We start from the raw sequence: 15,539 nt of genomic DNA on the forward strand, positions 1-15,539 counted from the left end.
AGCAGAAAACCAAACACTGCATGTTCTCATCATAAGTGGGAGTTGAACAATGAGAAAACATGGACACAGGGAGGGGAACATCACACACTGGGACCTGTTGAGGGCTGGGGGGCTCAAGGAGGGAAAGCATTAGGGAAATACCTAATGTAGATGATGGGTTGATGGGTGCAGCAAACCACCATGGCACATGTATACCTGTGTAACAAACCTGCACATTCTGCACATGTATCCCAGAACTTAAAGTATAATTTTAAAAGAAATAATAATAATAATACAATGGATCAACAAAATGAAAACTTGGTTCCCTGAGAAGAGTTTTAAAATTGATATATCACTATCTAGATTAACCAAGAAAAAAAAATCCAAGTAAACATAATCAGATATGAAAAGGAGACATAAGAACTGATACCACAGAAATTTAAAAGATTATCAGAGTACATGAATAACTATACACTCACAAAGAGAAAACTTAGAGGAAATGGATACATTTCTGGAAACATACAACCTTCCATGACTGAACCAGGAAGAAACAGAAATCCTGAACAGACCAATAAGGAGTAGTAAGATTGAACTAGTAATAAAAAATCTCCCAATTAAAAAAAAAGCACAGAACTAGATGGATTGACAGCCAAATTCTACCAAATGTGCAAAGAGGAACTGGTACCAACCCTGTTGAAACCATTCCAAAATTACAAAAAAGAGAGAATCCTCTATAATTCATTCTGTGAAGCCACCCTAATACCAAAGCTGAACAAGGACACACAAAAAACTACAGACCCAAATCCCTGCTGATTATAGTTGAAAAAATCTTCAACAAAATGCTAGCAAATCCAATAGCACATCAAAATATAATATACCATGATTAAGTGGGGTTTATTCCAGGGATTCAAGGACAGTTCAATATATGAAAATAAATAAATGTGATTCAACACATAAACAGAATTAAAACAAAACCCTTTTGATAATCTCAACAATACACAAAATGGCATTTGATAAAGTTCAGCGTTTCTTCAGGATAAAATCTTCAATCAACTAGGTATAGAAGAAACATACCTCAAAATAATAAAGGCCATATATGACAAACCCACAGCCAACATCATACTGAACACAGAAAAGTTAAAAGCAGTCTTCTAAGAAGTGGAACAAGGATGCCCACTTTCACCACTCCTATTCAACATAATACTGAAAGTCCTACCCAGAGCAGTCAGGCAAGAGAAAAAAATAAAAGACATCAAAATAGGAAAACAGGAAGTCAAATGATCTTTGTTCACTGATAATATGATCTAATATCTAGAAAAACCTAAAGACTTCTCCAAAACTCTTAGATTTCATAAACAAATTCAGTAAAGTTTCAGGATACAAAACCAATGCACAAAAATTACTGCCATTTCTGTATACCTTAACAAGCTGAGAATCAAATCAAGAAGGCAATCCCATTTACAATAGCTACAAATAAAATACTTAGGAATATATTTAACCAAGGAGGAGAAAGATCTCTACAAGGAAAAATACAGAATACTGATGAAAGAAAGGAATTAATGTTATTTAAATAGCTATACTTGTAATGTTAAATACAAGTATTAAATACATACTTGTAATATTTAAATAATGTTATTTAAATAGCCATACAATCTTGTAAGCATACTGCATTCTTTTCAATTTTTTTTCTTCTCTGTATTTTCAAAAGCCTGTCTTTGAGTCAGTAATCCTTTCTTCCACTTGATCACTTCTGCTGTTGAGATACTCTGATGCATTTTTGTATATGTCCATTGAATTTCTCAACTCCAGAATTTCTGGGTGTTTCTAAAGTTATTACTTCAATCTCTTTGTTAAATTTCTCTGATAAATTTCTGTATTCCTTCTCTATGTTATCTTGAAAATCATTCAGCTTCCTCAAAACAGCCATTTTAAATTCTCTAAGAGGTCACATATCTCTGTTTTGCCAGAACTGGTTACTGATGTCTTATTCAATCAGTTTGGGGAGGTTATATTTTCCTATATATTCTTGATGCCTGTGGACATTTGTTAATGTCTGAGCATTGCAAAGTTTAGGTTTTATACTGGTTTTTGCAGTCTGGACTTGCTTGTACCCATCCTTCTTCAGACAGCTGACTTTTTGGTTCTATGAAGGTGCTCTCTTGTATGGATAGTTGTTCAATTTGATGTTCCTGCAGGCAGAAGAGGAGGATGACTGTTGGAGAATTCTATTCAGCCATCTTGCTCTGCCTCCACTTCACAAATAAATTTGTAAAGGGATACTTGTTCTATTTTGGTTTTTAAATTTCTTCTAAAAGAAGCCAAGGCAGAAAATACAATCAATAGTTTAGAAAAACACATTTTATACCACTTGGCTCCCTAAAATATATGTCATTTGGACAAAGAATCACATTTAACATGACCAGTGTATAAATATTAGGTAAAAAGCAAAATGTAGTATGAACATATCATATCTCTTACAACCCCCAGAACAGTGGCTGAACAAAAATTTAATGGAAAGTAATATGGTTTGCATATATCTCCCCTCCAAATCTCATGTTGACACTTGATCACCAATATTGGATATGTGCCCAGTGGGAGGTGTTTTGGCTATGGGATAAAATTTGTCATGAATGGCTTGGTGTCCTCTCCACAGTAATGAGTGAGTTGTTACTCTATCAGTATTAGTTCATGCAAGATCTGGTTGTTGAAAAGAGCCTGGCAGGATTAGAGCAAGATGGCTGAATGGAAGTCTACAGTATTGATCCCCCTTACAGAAACATCAAATTTTAACAACTAACAACACAAAAAAACACCATCACAAGAACCAAAAATCAAGAGAGTATTCATAGTACCTGGTTTTAACCTCATATTGCTGAAAGGGGTACTGAAGAGAGTAGGCTGGGAGAGAGGACGTAATGTAGCAGAAGTGGAAACCATGGGTATTTGGCCACATCATATATTTCACTTGTGTCTTCAGAGCGTGCTTGAGCACTGTCTCATGTACACCACTTCTATTTGATGATGGAGTACTACCTGCATGCCAAACTATTTGGAGGGTCAGATAACACCCAGTTCATGGTGGGCAGCTCAGATTGCTTGGCAAATTGGTGGTCCATGGTTAAGTGTTCAGTTTCTACTAACACCCAATAGCAGGCCAAGAACTGTTATACAAAAAGGATAATTATTTGCAGAGAATGAGATGGCTTTGCTCCAAGGGGCCTGCACTGTGATTCACCTATAGGAACTTGCCAAGGGCTCTAAAGAGCATCCTTATCTGCTACTGTCACTTCCAGCACCACTGGATATGTAGGATCATGTTTTCCAAGTGGAAGAGCATCCTGTACTGTTACAGAACCTTCTCTTGTTCTTGGTCCCACTCAAAACAAATAGATTTCCAGGTCACTCAGTAAGTGAGCCACAGTAGCGCGCCCAAATGAGGAATATGTTGCCTTAATATACAGAGAGGTCAAATAGGCATTACACCTGTTTTTTGGTAGTAGGAGAGGCCAGATGCAACAATTTTTCCTTATTTCAGAAGGAATATCTTGACATGTCCCATTCCACTAGACTTCTAAAAATTTCATGATGTAGAAGGCCCCTAAATTTTTTGAATTCATGTCCCACCTTCTGACATGCAAATATCTTACTAATATATCTAGACTACTTTTTACCCAAGAGGTCCAGTCAGTATATCATCAATGTAACAAACACATATGATATCTTGCAGAAAGGCTTTCAAGTTCCTGGCAAACTAAATTATGATATAGAGCGGGAGAACTAATTTACCCTCATGGTAGGATGGTGAAGATGCATTATTAGACTTTCTAGCTAAAAGAAAACTGCTTCTTCACTATAGGAAAGCAGAAAATAAAGCAATTTTCCACATCAGTATTTGCATACCAATTACCAGGGGATATGTTAATTTGCTCAAGCAATGAAATCATTATCTAGTACAGTATCTACAATTAGAATCACCGTCTATTTAAATTTATGATAATCCACTCTTATTCCCTGAGATCCATCTGTTTTCTGAACAGGCCAAATAGGTGAGTTGAAGGGTGTGGTTGAAATCACAACCCCTTCATTTCTCAAGTCCTTGATGAAGTCACTAATCTTCCAAATCTCTCTGGGAATGTAATATTGCTTTTGGTTTACAATTTTCCTAGGTAGAAGCAGTTCTAGTAGCTTCTAATTGGCCTCTTCTACCATAATGGTCCTTACTCCTCAGGTCAGGAAACCAATGTGAAAATTCTGCTAGTTGATGAGTATATTTATTCAATTATACATTCACGAACTGGGGAAATGACAAGAGGATGAGTTCAGCTCCCACTGGATCCACTGTAAGACAGATCTGTGCTAAAATTCCATTGATCACTTGCACTCCATAGCTTCCTTTCCAGTGTACCATCATGACATTTTTGGCCTTTTGGAATTAGTGTCAGTTCAGAGGCACTGTCAATTAATCCCTTAAAAATCTTATTTTCTTTTATATGTTGCATAGCAGCCCCAGCAAAAGGCCATAGGTCCCTTTGAGGAAGGCTGGGAGAAAAATTAAAGGTATAAATTTTTGGCAGTATACTGGGTCCTTCCTCAAGGGTACCCTTCCTTCAAGGGGTCCTGGGTCTATAAACTTGATCAAGTCTGGGAATTGACTGAGAGGCCATGACTGTGTTTTTATTATTTAAATTAGACTTTTGTCCACTTGATCTAGAACTCTTCTGCTTATACAGATTAAGTAAGAATTTAGCAGCTTGACCATTTATGTCACTTCAGCAAACACAATGATCAACTAGCCAATGCCATAGATAACTCAAGCCAGACTATTCTGATTTCTACTTTGACTCTGATTTCCATTATGGTAAGCATGACACTGTTTCAGATGCTTAAACGCCACTACTTGGCCTCTGAGACCCAATTATTCCTATTGCATCTAAGGTTCCCAATTCAGTAGCAGCAACATCCAGTGTGATTTCTGACCAATAGAGAAGAGCAACCACAGAGCTGTTTGAGAATGCTGGGGTTGTCTTCACATTTCTCACAGTTGTGGTGAAGGGTATGTCCTCTGGATCCTCCTAAGATGGGTTAGCAGATCTTAAATGATAAATCCACATTAACATTCCAATTTTCCTAGGCCCTTGAATCCCTTCCTTTTCAGTAAACCAAGGCAATTCTGCATTTCAGCTTCACTTAGTATAGGCCACCTTTTGGTCCATGTTTCAGCCAACCAAACTCACTGTTACAGTCCTTTCTAACCTCCATGCTGCAACATTAAACCAACAATCTCTGCTTAGTGATAAATAAATTATACCATATCAATAAATTTGGTGTGATCTAACTTTGTTCTTTTCATCTTCATCCTATACATGCAATATTGATTCCCAAACATATTTCCCTGATTTCTGTCTAAATAAATTAGAAAAATTATGTAGTTCTTTTGGAATGCCGTGCACCTTCTCATGAGTCAAACTTTGTACTTAATCTTTAGGGGGCTGGTGGGACTTGAGTCTAATTATAGGTCTACAGGCAAAAGAGGGTGGTGGGGTTGAGTCTTAAGGAGAATCAGAAGTGTTTTGCAAGGTGAGTATCTCAAGGGAGGCAATTATAGTTTCTTCGGACAAAGCAGGATTAATCTCTTCCAACAGGAATGAAGGAATGAAAAGGCTGCTTCAGCTTTTTTGTTTTGTTTTATTTTGTTTTTTAGAGATGGAGTCTCGCTCTGTCGCCCAGGCTGGAGTGAAGTGCGCCATCTCGGCTCACTGCAATCTCCGCCTCCCGGGTTCCCGCCATTCTCCTGCCTCAGCCTCCCGAGTAGCTGGGACTACAGGCGCCGGTCACCAGGCCCAGCTAATTTTTTGTGTTTTTAGTAGAGACGGGGTTTCACCGTATTAGGCAGGATGGTCTCAATCTCCTGACCTTGCGATTCGCCCGCCTTGGCCTCCCAAAGTGTTGAGATTATAGGCGTGAGCAACTGCGCCCAGCCCTGTTTTTTATTGTATATATTTATGGGGTTATGAGTGGTGTTTTGATACATGTATATATTGCAGAATGATTAAATCAAGTTAATTATCTATCACCTCACATATCAATTTTTGTAGTAAGAATAAAGTCTACTCTCTTAGCAATTTTCAAGTATACAGAATATTTTATTAACTATAAATACCATGCTATACAGTAGCTCTCCAGAAATTAATACTCCTATCTGAAATTTTGTGCCCTTTTGTAACATCTCCCCATTTCTCCCCTTTCCCCCAGCCTCAGGTAACCACCATTCCACCTTCTAATTCTATGAGTATGACTTTTTAGATTCAACATATATGTGAGATCGTGCAGTATTTTCTTTATGTGCCTGGCTTATTTCACTTAGCATGACTTCCAGGTTCATCCATGTTGTTGAGAATGGTAGTATCTCATTTTTAAAAGGAAGAATAATATTCCATTGTATGAGAACACCACGATTTCTTTACCGATACATCCACTGACAAACACGTTATTTTCATATCTTGGGGTTATTGTGAGTACTGTTGCATGGACACGGGGATGGAAATATCTTTACTAGGTATTTATTTCATTTCCTTTGGGTATGTACCCAGAAGGGGAATTGCTGGGTTATATGGTAATTCTATTTTTAATTTTTTAAAGAAATTCCCTATTTTTTTTACCACCTGTACAGTATATAAGGATTCTGTTTCTCCATAACCTCACCAACATGTTATCTTTTTGATAGCAGCCATTCTAATAGGTGTGTGATGATAACTCATGGTTTTTATTTGCATTTCCCTGATGATTAGTGATGTTGAGCATCTTTTCATATGCCTGTTCACCATTTGTATGTCTTATTTCAAAAAGTGTCTGTTTAGGTTCTTTTCCCATTTTTATCAGACTATTATTGTTATTTTGCTGTTGAGTGTGTGAGTTCCTTACATATTTTGAATATCAACTGCTTATCTAACAATATATGATTCACAAATGTTTTTTCTCTGAATCTGTTGGCTGTCTTTTCATTTTCTGCATTGTTTCCTTTGTCCAGAAAAGTTTTAGTTTCATTATACTTCCACTTGTATACTTTTGCTTTTGTGTCTCGGGATCTTGGTTAGATATCCAAAAATTATTGCCAAGATCAATATCAAGAAGTTTTTCCCTTGTGTTTTCTTCAAGGAGTTTTATAGTTAAAGATGTTATGTTTAGGTCTTCAATCCATTTTAAGTTTATTTTTGTGAATGTTATAAAATAAGGTCCAGTTTCATTATTTTGCGTTTGAGTATTCAGATTTCCCAACACTATTTGTTAAAGAGATGGCCATTCTCCCACTGTGTCTTCTTGATGGCCTTGTGAAAATTAGTTGACATATATGGTTGTGTTTATTTCTGGGCCCTCTATTCTCTTCCATCAGTCTATATACCTGTTTTTATACCAGTACCATAAAAAAACATAGTTGTTTTTTAAAAATATTTTTATATTTTAAATTCGCTTTGTAATACAATTTGAAACCAGAAAGTGTGATGCCTGCAACTTTGTTTTTCTTTTTAAAGACTGTTTTGGCTTTAAAACAATTGTATTACAAAGACATCACAACAGTGATGTCTGTTGTGATTCTATAGAAGTAATCTAATTTTTGTTTTCTGTTTCTCTAAAAATGTAATTGGAATATTGATAAGCACTGTGTTGAATCTATGTGACTCTGGGTAGTATATATATATATTTATTGTGTATATATATATCAGGCAGCTTCTGGAAGAGTGTGACAACAAACTACTTCCAGGAAGAAACTAGATTCTGGGGAACTATAGCTAGCCACGAGAAGTGCTTGCACACTCATTCAAAACCATCTCTTTGTTCTCCCTTCTCCAGGCAAACTCATGACTTCCAAGTTCCCTCCACTCCCTGAAGTAGGTAATTTAAGAGCCAAACCCTCTGGCAGAAACTGTAAATGTTGCAGAACTCTATATGTGGTCCAAACCCTTCATTCCTCTGGAAGAAGTTATGAGTTGTGGATTATTTCCCAATTGTATGACATTGTGCTTAGGATGAAGTTTGTGCATGAGTCTTTGCTTTCCCTACCCAATATGTGGATATTTTTTAAGTTTCCCAATGTGTAGGAGTCACTCAACCACTTTCTGGTTCTCAGAGAGAATTGGTCCATGCAGAAATGTTTATTCTCTGCATCTATGGGAGGGAGAAAAGTAAGGAACCTCCTATTCCACCTGACATCAGTCTCTAGAAAGCCTGCTTCTAATGGCAAGGGGGACTCAGCAGAGTTTAGAGGTAAACATCCCTAGCGTCATTAGGATCTTCCCATATTTCCTCATTCCAGCTTTTAGGATTTTGTTCTATCCTAATCAATGCTCTCATTTTAACAGAAGATATCCTATAAAATTGGGAATTCAACTTGCATTATAATTCAGTCACTCACAGGATGAGACTCTGGGTATGGTTTTCAGCAGTCTGAGCTAGTTTTCAGCAATCTGTAGCTATAGGAGACTAGGGTTTCTTTCAGGGTAGTCATAGAAAGTTGTAGGTCATTATGTGGCTCTTGGGATGGAAATTTGAATTCCAAGCTCATCCTTTTCTTTCCCCACTTTGTCTAACATAATAAGAGTAACCAGCTAATATCATTATACTCATTACTTTGGCAAAAATATGTTAAGGTATCAAATACATGGTCACTCAGAAACCTGCTGTTTTTAAGTATTTGATTAGGAGTATCCAGTGGTGGTATTTTCTGTCCTATTACCATATGATGCCATGGTATCAGTGCTCTCTTTGCTACTGGAGATAGAGTTATTTCTGCATTTAAAACTAATAATATTGGTGAACTAATTCCCAAAACCCCAGAACCAATTCAGAAAATTCATCCTTAAAATTATGTTCCTTTAGAATCATTCCTGGTACCAAAATATGTATTAGTGAGGGTTCTCCAGAAGCAGAAAGGAGAGAGGGAGAAAGAGTGAGAGAAGTTTTAAGGAACTGTCTCATGGGATATTTAGGCCTGGCTGGCAGGCTGGAAACTGTGGCAGGAGTCAACATTTCAGTCTTAAGTCAAAGGCATTGTGGAGGCAGAATTCCTTCTTTGGGGATCTCAGTCTTTTCTCTCAAGACCTTCACCTGACTCGATGAGGTTCACCCACATTATGGAAGGTAAGCTGTTTCCCTCAAAGCCTGCTGATTTAAATGTTAATTATATCTAATAAAAACACCCTCACAGTAACATCTAGACTTGTGTTTGACCATGAAACCAGGTACTAGAGACTAGTCAAGCTGACACAAAACTACCATGGTTGGCCATCCACTTGGAAAAGGCCATTCAGGAAAGAACACTTATTAATCTTATGCATTATACCAGAAACAACTCTGAGAAATTATAAAACCATCTCTAAAAGGGGCTCTATGCTATGCTACTTACCATGGAGTCTAATACCATTAAAGATGAATGAAGAGGTGTTTTAGAAGCTCAAGCAATAGGGGTACACCAATGGAAGTTCTAGAGATTGTTTAAAGGCAGGCAAGATGTTTATGGGAAATGTGGCTTTTCTGTATCAAGTACCATAGACCCTTTTATTCCTTTATTAGTAGATAACACATGGTCAATATAGGTGAAGAGAACAAAAGAAACAAGGTATGTGGTAGCTGCTGGGTGCCCCAGTGAGAGAGACACCATGCTTTCTGTATTCCCTCTTCTTTATTATGTTAAGAAGCCAAATAAATGTAATATTAGTTTAAAGTCTGTTTTGTCTAGTGAATTTATTATAGCCTGAAACTGACAATGATTGGGAGTGCCATAATCATTACTTTTAGAGAATAAAATACAATTACTTCCATTTCTGAATTCATATGTTATATTATTAATATATTGCCATACCGGTTGTTAAATATACTGAATATCACCATGACTAGCACACAATTTGGGGTCTTTCTCTCATAGTTTAGCTGAAAATGGATGTTGAGGAAGTCAGAATTAAGGTGAAGGAATACTTCTATCTTCTATCTACTTTCAATTTCAATTTGTGTTGTGTGTGCAGGGTGGGGTGATAATCTTTATTTTGAACCTTTCTGAGCCATCTTGTTTTGGGTGTTCATTTCTTAAAAACAATATTACTATACTTTTAATAATGCATGTATTTTTACATTTAGCTTCTCCAAAATTGAAGTACATTACAATAAATGAAAAATAAAGCACTGTTTCACAATTTGGTTATTAACATTTCTGCTTCCTTATGTTACCTAAAAAGGACATGTCTCATAATCAGTAACATCATACTAATTAAACATGATAATTGCATTATGTGTTTTTATATAATTTAAGAATGCTTATATAAAATGTGAATTTAAATAAATCATATTTATTTTAATAAATTATATCTTTATTCCATATACTTACTGTATGTCTTTCATTAAGCTTTCTTGGTTTTTTGACCCTATGTTTTGTAGACAATTATATTTTGATCATTTATATAATGTTGGGCCTTTACATATCATATTTCAGTTTTATGAGTTAATTAGCATTAGATAAGTTGTGAGCATGTTTGAATCTGTTTCTCTGTCAATATTAAGAGTTAGACATTGGAAATAGGATTTCCTAGCCCTATGAAAGAAAGCAAAAGTATTTATAACAATCATATACCTTATGAAATATATGTGCTTGATGGATTAAAACTGCATGTAAAAATAAGCAAATACTAAAAGAAAACATAGAAAAATATTCATATAACCTTGAAGTTAAAGGGACATTCCTAAGTAAGAACAGAAACATAGAATTGTAAATAAAGTAGAAACATACAAGACCACAATAAATTGAAAAAATATGTGCCAACATACAAAAGATAGAACTATAAAATGATTTTAAAAGTATGTGCTATCTGACTTATTTTTTTAATATATAAAAGCACCTAGAATGTTTTTAAAAAGCAGACAACCTAATAAAAAATGGGCAAAGGGTACCACATAACAGAAAAGGAAATGAAAAGAGGTAAGGAATAAAAGATGTTCTGCCTGACTAGTAGTCATGAAAATGCAAGAAAAAAAGAGAAAGATGATTTTCACCCATGACTAAACATACTATTAACTGATACAGAAAGCATGAAAAAAGCAAATAATGATGGCTGAACACACATATTCAAACTTATTAACACTTTAACGTTTTCGTTATTTTGATTAGTTTGGAGTGAGAAAGCAATTTAAGAATATAAATGGAAGTAAAATATTTCTAAGTTTCTTTTATTTGTAATGGAGCTAAAGATACTGATTAGCTTTAGACAAAGCAAAAATTATGTATAAGACTACATTTGTTAAGACAAAAAATTGAGGACAAACAAATAATGGAATGTAGAGTTTCAGTTTGGTAGAGAAGAAAGGAAGGAAACAAAACTTGAAAATTGAAACACTCAAAAAAAACCAAACAAATATATAAATAGATACAAAGCAAAAGGTTTGCAGGAAACATTGTACAATTTATCTGGCAGGGAAATCCAATTCTACCAATAACAACATTTATTATATACTATTTAAGTTGAAACAGTATAATAGCATTCATTATACTATTAATACAATTATATTACTAATAAAACTATTAGATACTAAGTAATACAAATACTAAAATACTATTAGTATTAAGTACTATTAGTATTACTAAATAGTAAATTTGCTATATACTTAAAACTACACAAAAACGTACCATATATTTCTATGAAATAAAGGATATACATAAAAATAAGATTTTGCTTAGCTCGGAAAGTAAAAACGATAACTGAGAATGATGGTAATCAAATAACATGAGGGGAGGGATCTTTAGCTCTATGTGTAACATTATAATGTTAAGATAAAGGATTGTGAGTTATATAGTATCCACACACTCACAAAAATTGATGATAGATAGATAGATAGATAGATAGATAGATAGATAGACAGACAGACAGACAAAGCCTAGAAGCCAATATGACAGTTAACAAAGGCCAATTCTGAGTCTGGTTTGTAGGCATATTAGTGACTGTTATTTTCTTCTTTGTGCTTTTTTATAATGTTCAACCTTGCCACAATAATAAAAGGAAACATATCAAAACAATCAGGTCTGGAGTAAAGGTAAGTTTGGTTTTGAACATGTTGAGTCCTAGGAGTCTGTGGATTCCAACACCTAGTGCAGGGGCAGGTATGAGTGTATGTAGGAGGATACCCAGCCAGCATTGCACATCCAGCTGAGATTGACCTAAACATTTTGTGAATGGATCTAATTTCTATAATTGAGAGGGTCTGGGTTTTTTGCTTTTTTCAAATGTGTTCCTGGAAAAATCTGAGTAAGGCAAGTGTGATGGAAATAAAACAGTCCTGGAGAACTGAAGATGATAGTGAATGAAGAATTAAAGTCACTAAAAACAGTATGGAATGATGTTAATAAATAAGGACTTCAAAGTTTAAAAGCTAAAGCAAGACAAACAATAACCTAGAAAAGAGAAATCTCACATTCAAATATTGGCTCCTCTACTTAGAAACCATGTGATGATATTGGTCAAATCATTTAACCACAGTACTTTAGAACTGAGAAGTACAAGGTCAAGGAACAACAGTTTCAAGGTCAGGTGAGGGCCTGTTCCTCATAGATGCTGCATTATCTGTGTCCTTACATACACATATGGAAGAGTGACAAAGATGAATGCTGTGTCCTTACATGGTTGAAAGCCAAAAGGGCTAGGACTTCCCTCTTTTAGGAGGGTACTAATCCCATTCATAAGGGTAGAGTCATTGTGACTTAATCATGTCCCAAAGGCCCCACCTCTTAATACCATCACATTGGGTCTTAGGTTCCAATATATGAATTTTAGGGAAAAACATACATTCAGATCATAGCATTCCATCCCTAGTCCTCCAGAATTCATATACATCTCACACATAAAGTATGTTCATTGCATCTCAATAGTCCCAATAATCTTAACTAGTTCTAGCATCAACTCAAAAAGTCTAAAGTCCAGAGTCTCATCTAAATATCATCTAAATCAGACATGGGTGAGAATCAAGATATGATTCTTCCAGAGGCAAATTTCTCTCCATCTGTGAATGTGTGACATCAAACAAGTTATATGTTTCTAAAATACAATGGTGGGATAGACATAGGATAGACATTTTTATTACAAAAGAAAGAAATAGGAAAAAATAAAGGGATAATGGATCTTGACCAAATTCAAAACCTAATGGGGCAAACATAAAGTCTTAAGGCTCCATAATAATATTATTTACCTTAAAGTCCTGCCTTCTGGACACACTGACATGGAGGTTGGGCCCCTAAGGTTCTGGGCAGCTCTGCCTCCATGGCTTTGATGGGCTCTGCCCATACAGTAACACTCATGGGTTGAGCCTGAGTGCCTGCAACTCTCCCAGTCTAGTATTGCATGCTGGTGGCTCTGCAGTTATGAGGCTGTGGAAGAAGTACTGCCCCAACAGCTCTACTAGGCATTTCCCTAGTGGGATATCACAGAAGTGGCTCTGTACTAACAGCTCCACTAGGCATTATCATACTGGGGGCACTCTGTGTTGGTTCCACCCCTGTGGTAGTTCTCTATCTGGGTCCCAAGCTTCTTTAAGGCATCTTTTGAAATCTAGGTAGAGGTAGCCATGCCCCCACAGCTCTTGCACTCTCTGCAGAGTTAGTACTACATGGATAGCACCACACAGGTTTATGTCTTGTACATTCTGGAGGCGTGATGTGAGCCATACCTATGCCCTCATGAGCCACAGCTGGGGTGGCTAAGAAGCACTGTGTCTGAAAGTGGGGAACAAAGACTTGAGGTGGCACTGGACAGCAAGCTCCAAGATCCCAAGGGCACCTGAGGCCCCACCTTTGAAATAGTTCTGGGCTTCAGGCCTTGACACTATGGGCCTTGATGGAAGGGGAAGTCCCAATGATTTCGTAAATGCATTCAGAGTCATTCTCCCAATGTCTTGTTGAATACCATCTGTCTTGCTTCTCTCCATACTAATCTCTTCATCAAACGATCACTTGGCCACACTCTTGGTGTTCTCTCCCAAAGAAGCTCTCTCAATTTGACCAGTCTGAAAAATTTCCAAATCTTCATATGCTGTTTCTCTTCTGATTATAAATTCTGTCTTTAATTTATCTTTTAATGCATTTTATTAAACATAGTCAATAGAAGTCATGCTGCACCCTAAAGACTTGGCTTAGACATTTCTTCCACCAAATAATTCTGTTTTATCACTCCTATATTTTTCCTCTCATAAAACACGAGGACACAAATACAATTCAGTCAAGATCTTTCCCACTTTATAACAAGGATGGCATATCCTACAGTGTCTGATAGCACGTTCCTCATTTCTAAGACCTCATCAGAATGGCCTTCACTGTCCATATTTCTAACATTCTGTTCACAATTACTTAAGTAATCTCTAATAGCTCTATAAAATTCCTAGAAAAGTGTTTCCCAAACTGGTACTCCATGAAATACTAGTGTAAGAAAAGAAAAGGCAGATTCCTTCACCAAATAAATTTAAGAAATACAGTATAAGAATTAGAATATTAAAGAATATGAGAAGAGTGATGTTAATAGCTTTACAGCATTCATTAACTCTTTGAAACTCTAATTTTTGGTAAATTGTTTTAAAATATTCATCCTAAAGGAAAATTCAACTATAAAGCCATGAATAGAGCTGAATCACATTTATACATATTTTTAAATAATCAAGTGCTCTATGTCTATTATTTTAAAACATATTTATCAATATAATACATACTTCTCAATTTTTGGTACTGGTCAACTTCACTTGTCTGAAATTGATCCATGTGTCCTGCAGCTGATTCTACACTTTCAGGTGTAAAACTCCTATCTGGCAGTTTATCCGTATCTTGATCTACCAAGATTAAAAGAAAAAAAAAATTTTAGTAAATTAAATACAGAAATAACTATTGAAACTTACCTACTATAGCCTAATCTCAAGAAGACTATAATTTCTAAAGTTTAGGAACATATTAATACATCATTATGTCAAATAAGAAGAGAAAAATTATCTCTATTAATATCTGAAGTTAATTTGACAAATTTCACATCTATCCTGATAAAACTCTTTGGAAAAGTAGAATTATAGATTTACTCCTAGACATTTACTCCCTTAAGATAGAATACATTTCAATCTCCACCCAAAATCTAAGATTTTGGTTTCTAGTGAAACACCAAAAGCCATTACTATTAAAATTATGAACGAAACAAGAATGTGACTCATTATCATTTTCTTTAACAATTACCCATTTCTGGTAAAGTTGGTAAAATAATGCAGAAATGCAATAAAGTAGAAATTTTGATTTTCTGCTAAGTTTACTTGTATGACCAAACATACTCAAACAATGTTGATTAAAACTAAAAATAGATTTGCCTGTATTAATTTATGAATTTTTTATAAAAAAAAGAGAAAAAAGTATATATATCTGGGTCAGAGAGATTGTACATATTCAATGTCAATGAAACTCATAGATATATTTTTATTTTCTAATATAATTGGTACATATTTTCATAAAGATGTCTCCAAATGTCTAAATATTATCTACATCTTCCTGTAACACTGAGATT

General features: G+C 35.4%; 1 protein-coding gene across 1 annotated transcript in view; it reads right to left on the bottom strand.

The window, feature by feature from the left end:
* LOC108529416 (coiled-coil domain-containing protein 7-like) overlaps window positions 1-15,539 on the bottom strand; it is a 216,486-nt gene that overhangs the window by 110,277 nt on the left and 90,670 nt on the right. Inside the window, exon 9 of the mRNA XM_017871734.1 lies at window positions 14,710-14,826. Coding sequence (XP_017727223.1) covers window positions 14,710-14,826 — 117 coding nt within the window. The remainder of the gene's footprint in view (window positions 1-14,709; window positions 14,827-15,539) is intronic.

The sequence above is a fragment of the Rhinopithecus bieti genome, unplaced genomic scaffold, assembly GCF_001698545.2.
Source record: "Rhinopithecus bieti isolate Rb0 unplaced genomic scaffold, ASM169854v2 scaffold_763, whole genome shotgun sequence".
Taxonomy (NCBI): Eukaryota; Metazoa; Chordata; class Mammalia; order Primates; family Cercopithecidae; genus Rhinopithecus; species Rhinopithecus bieti.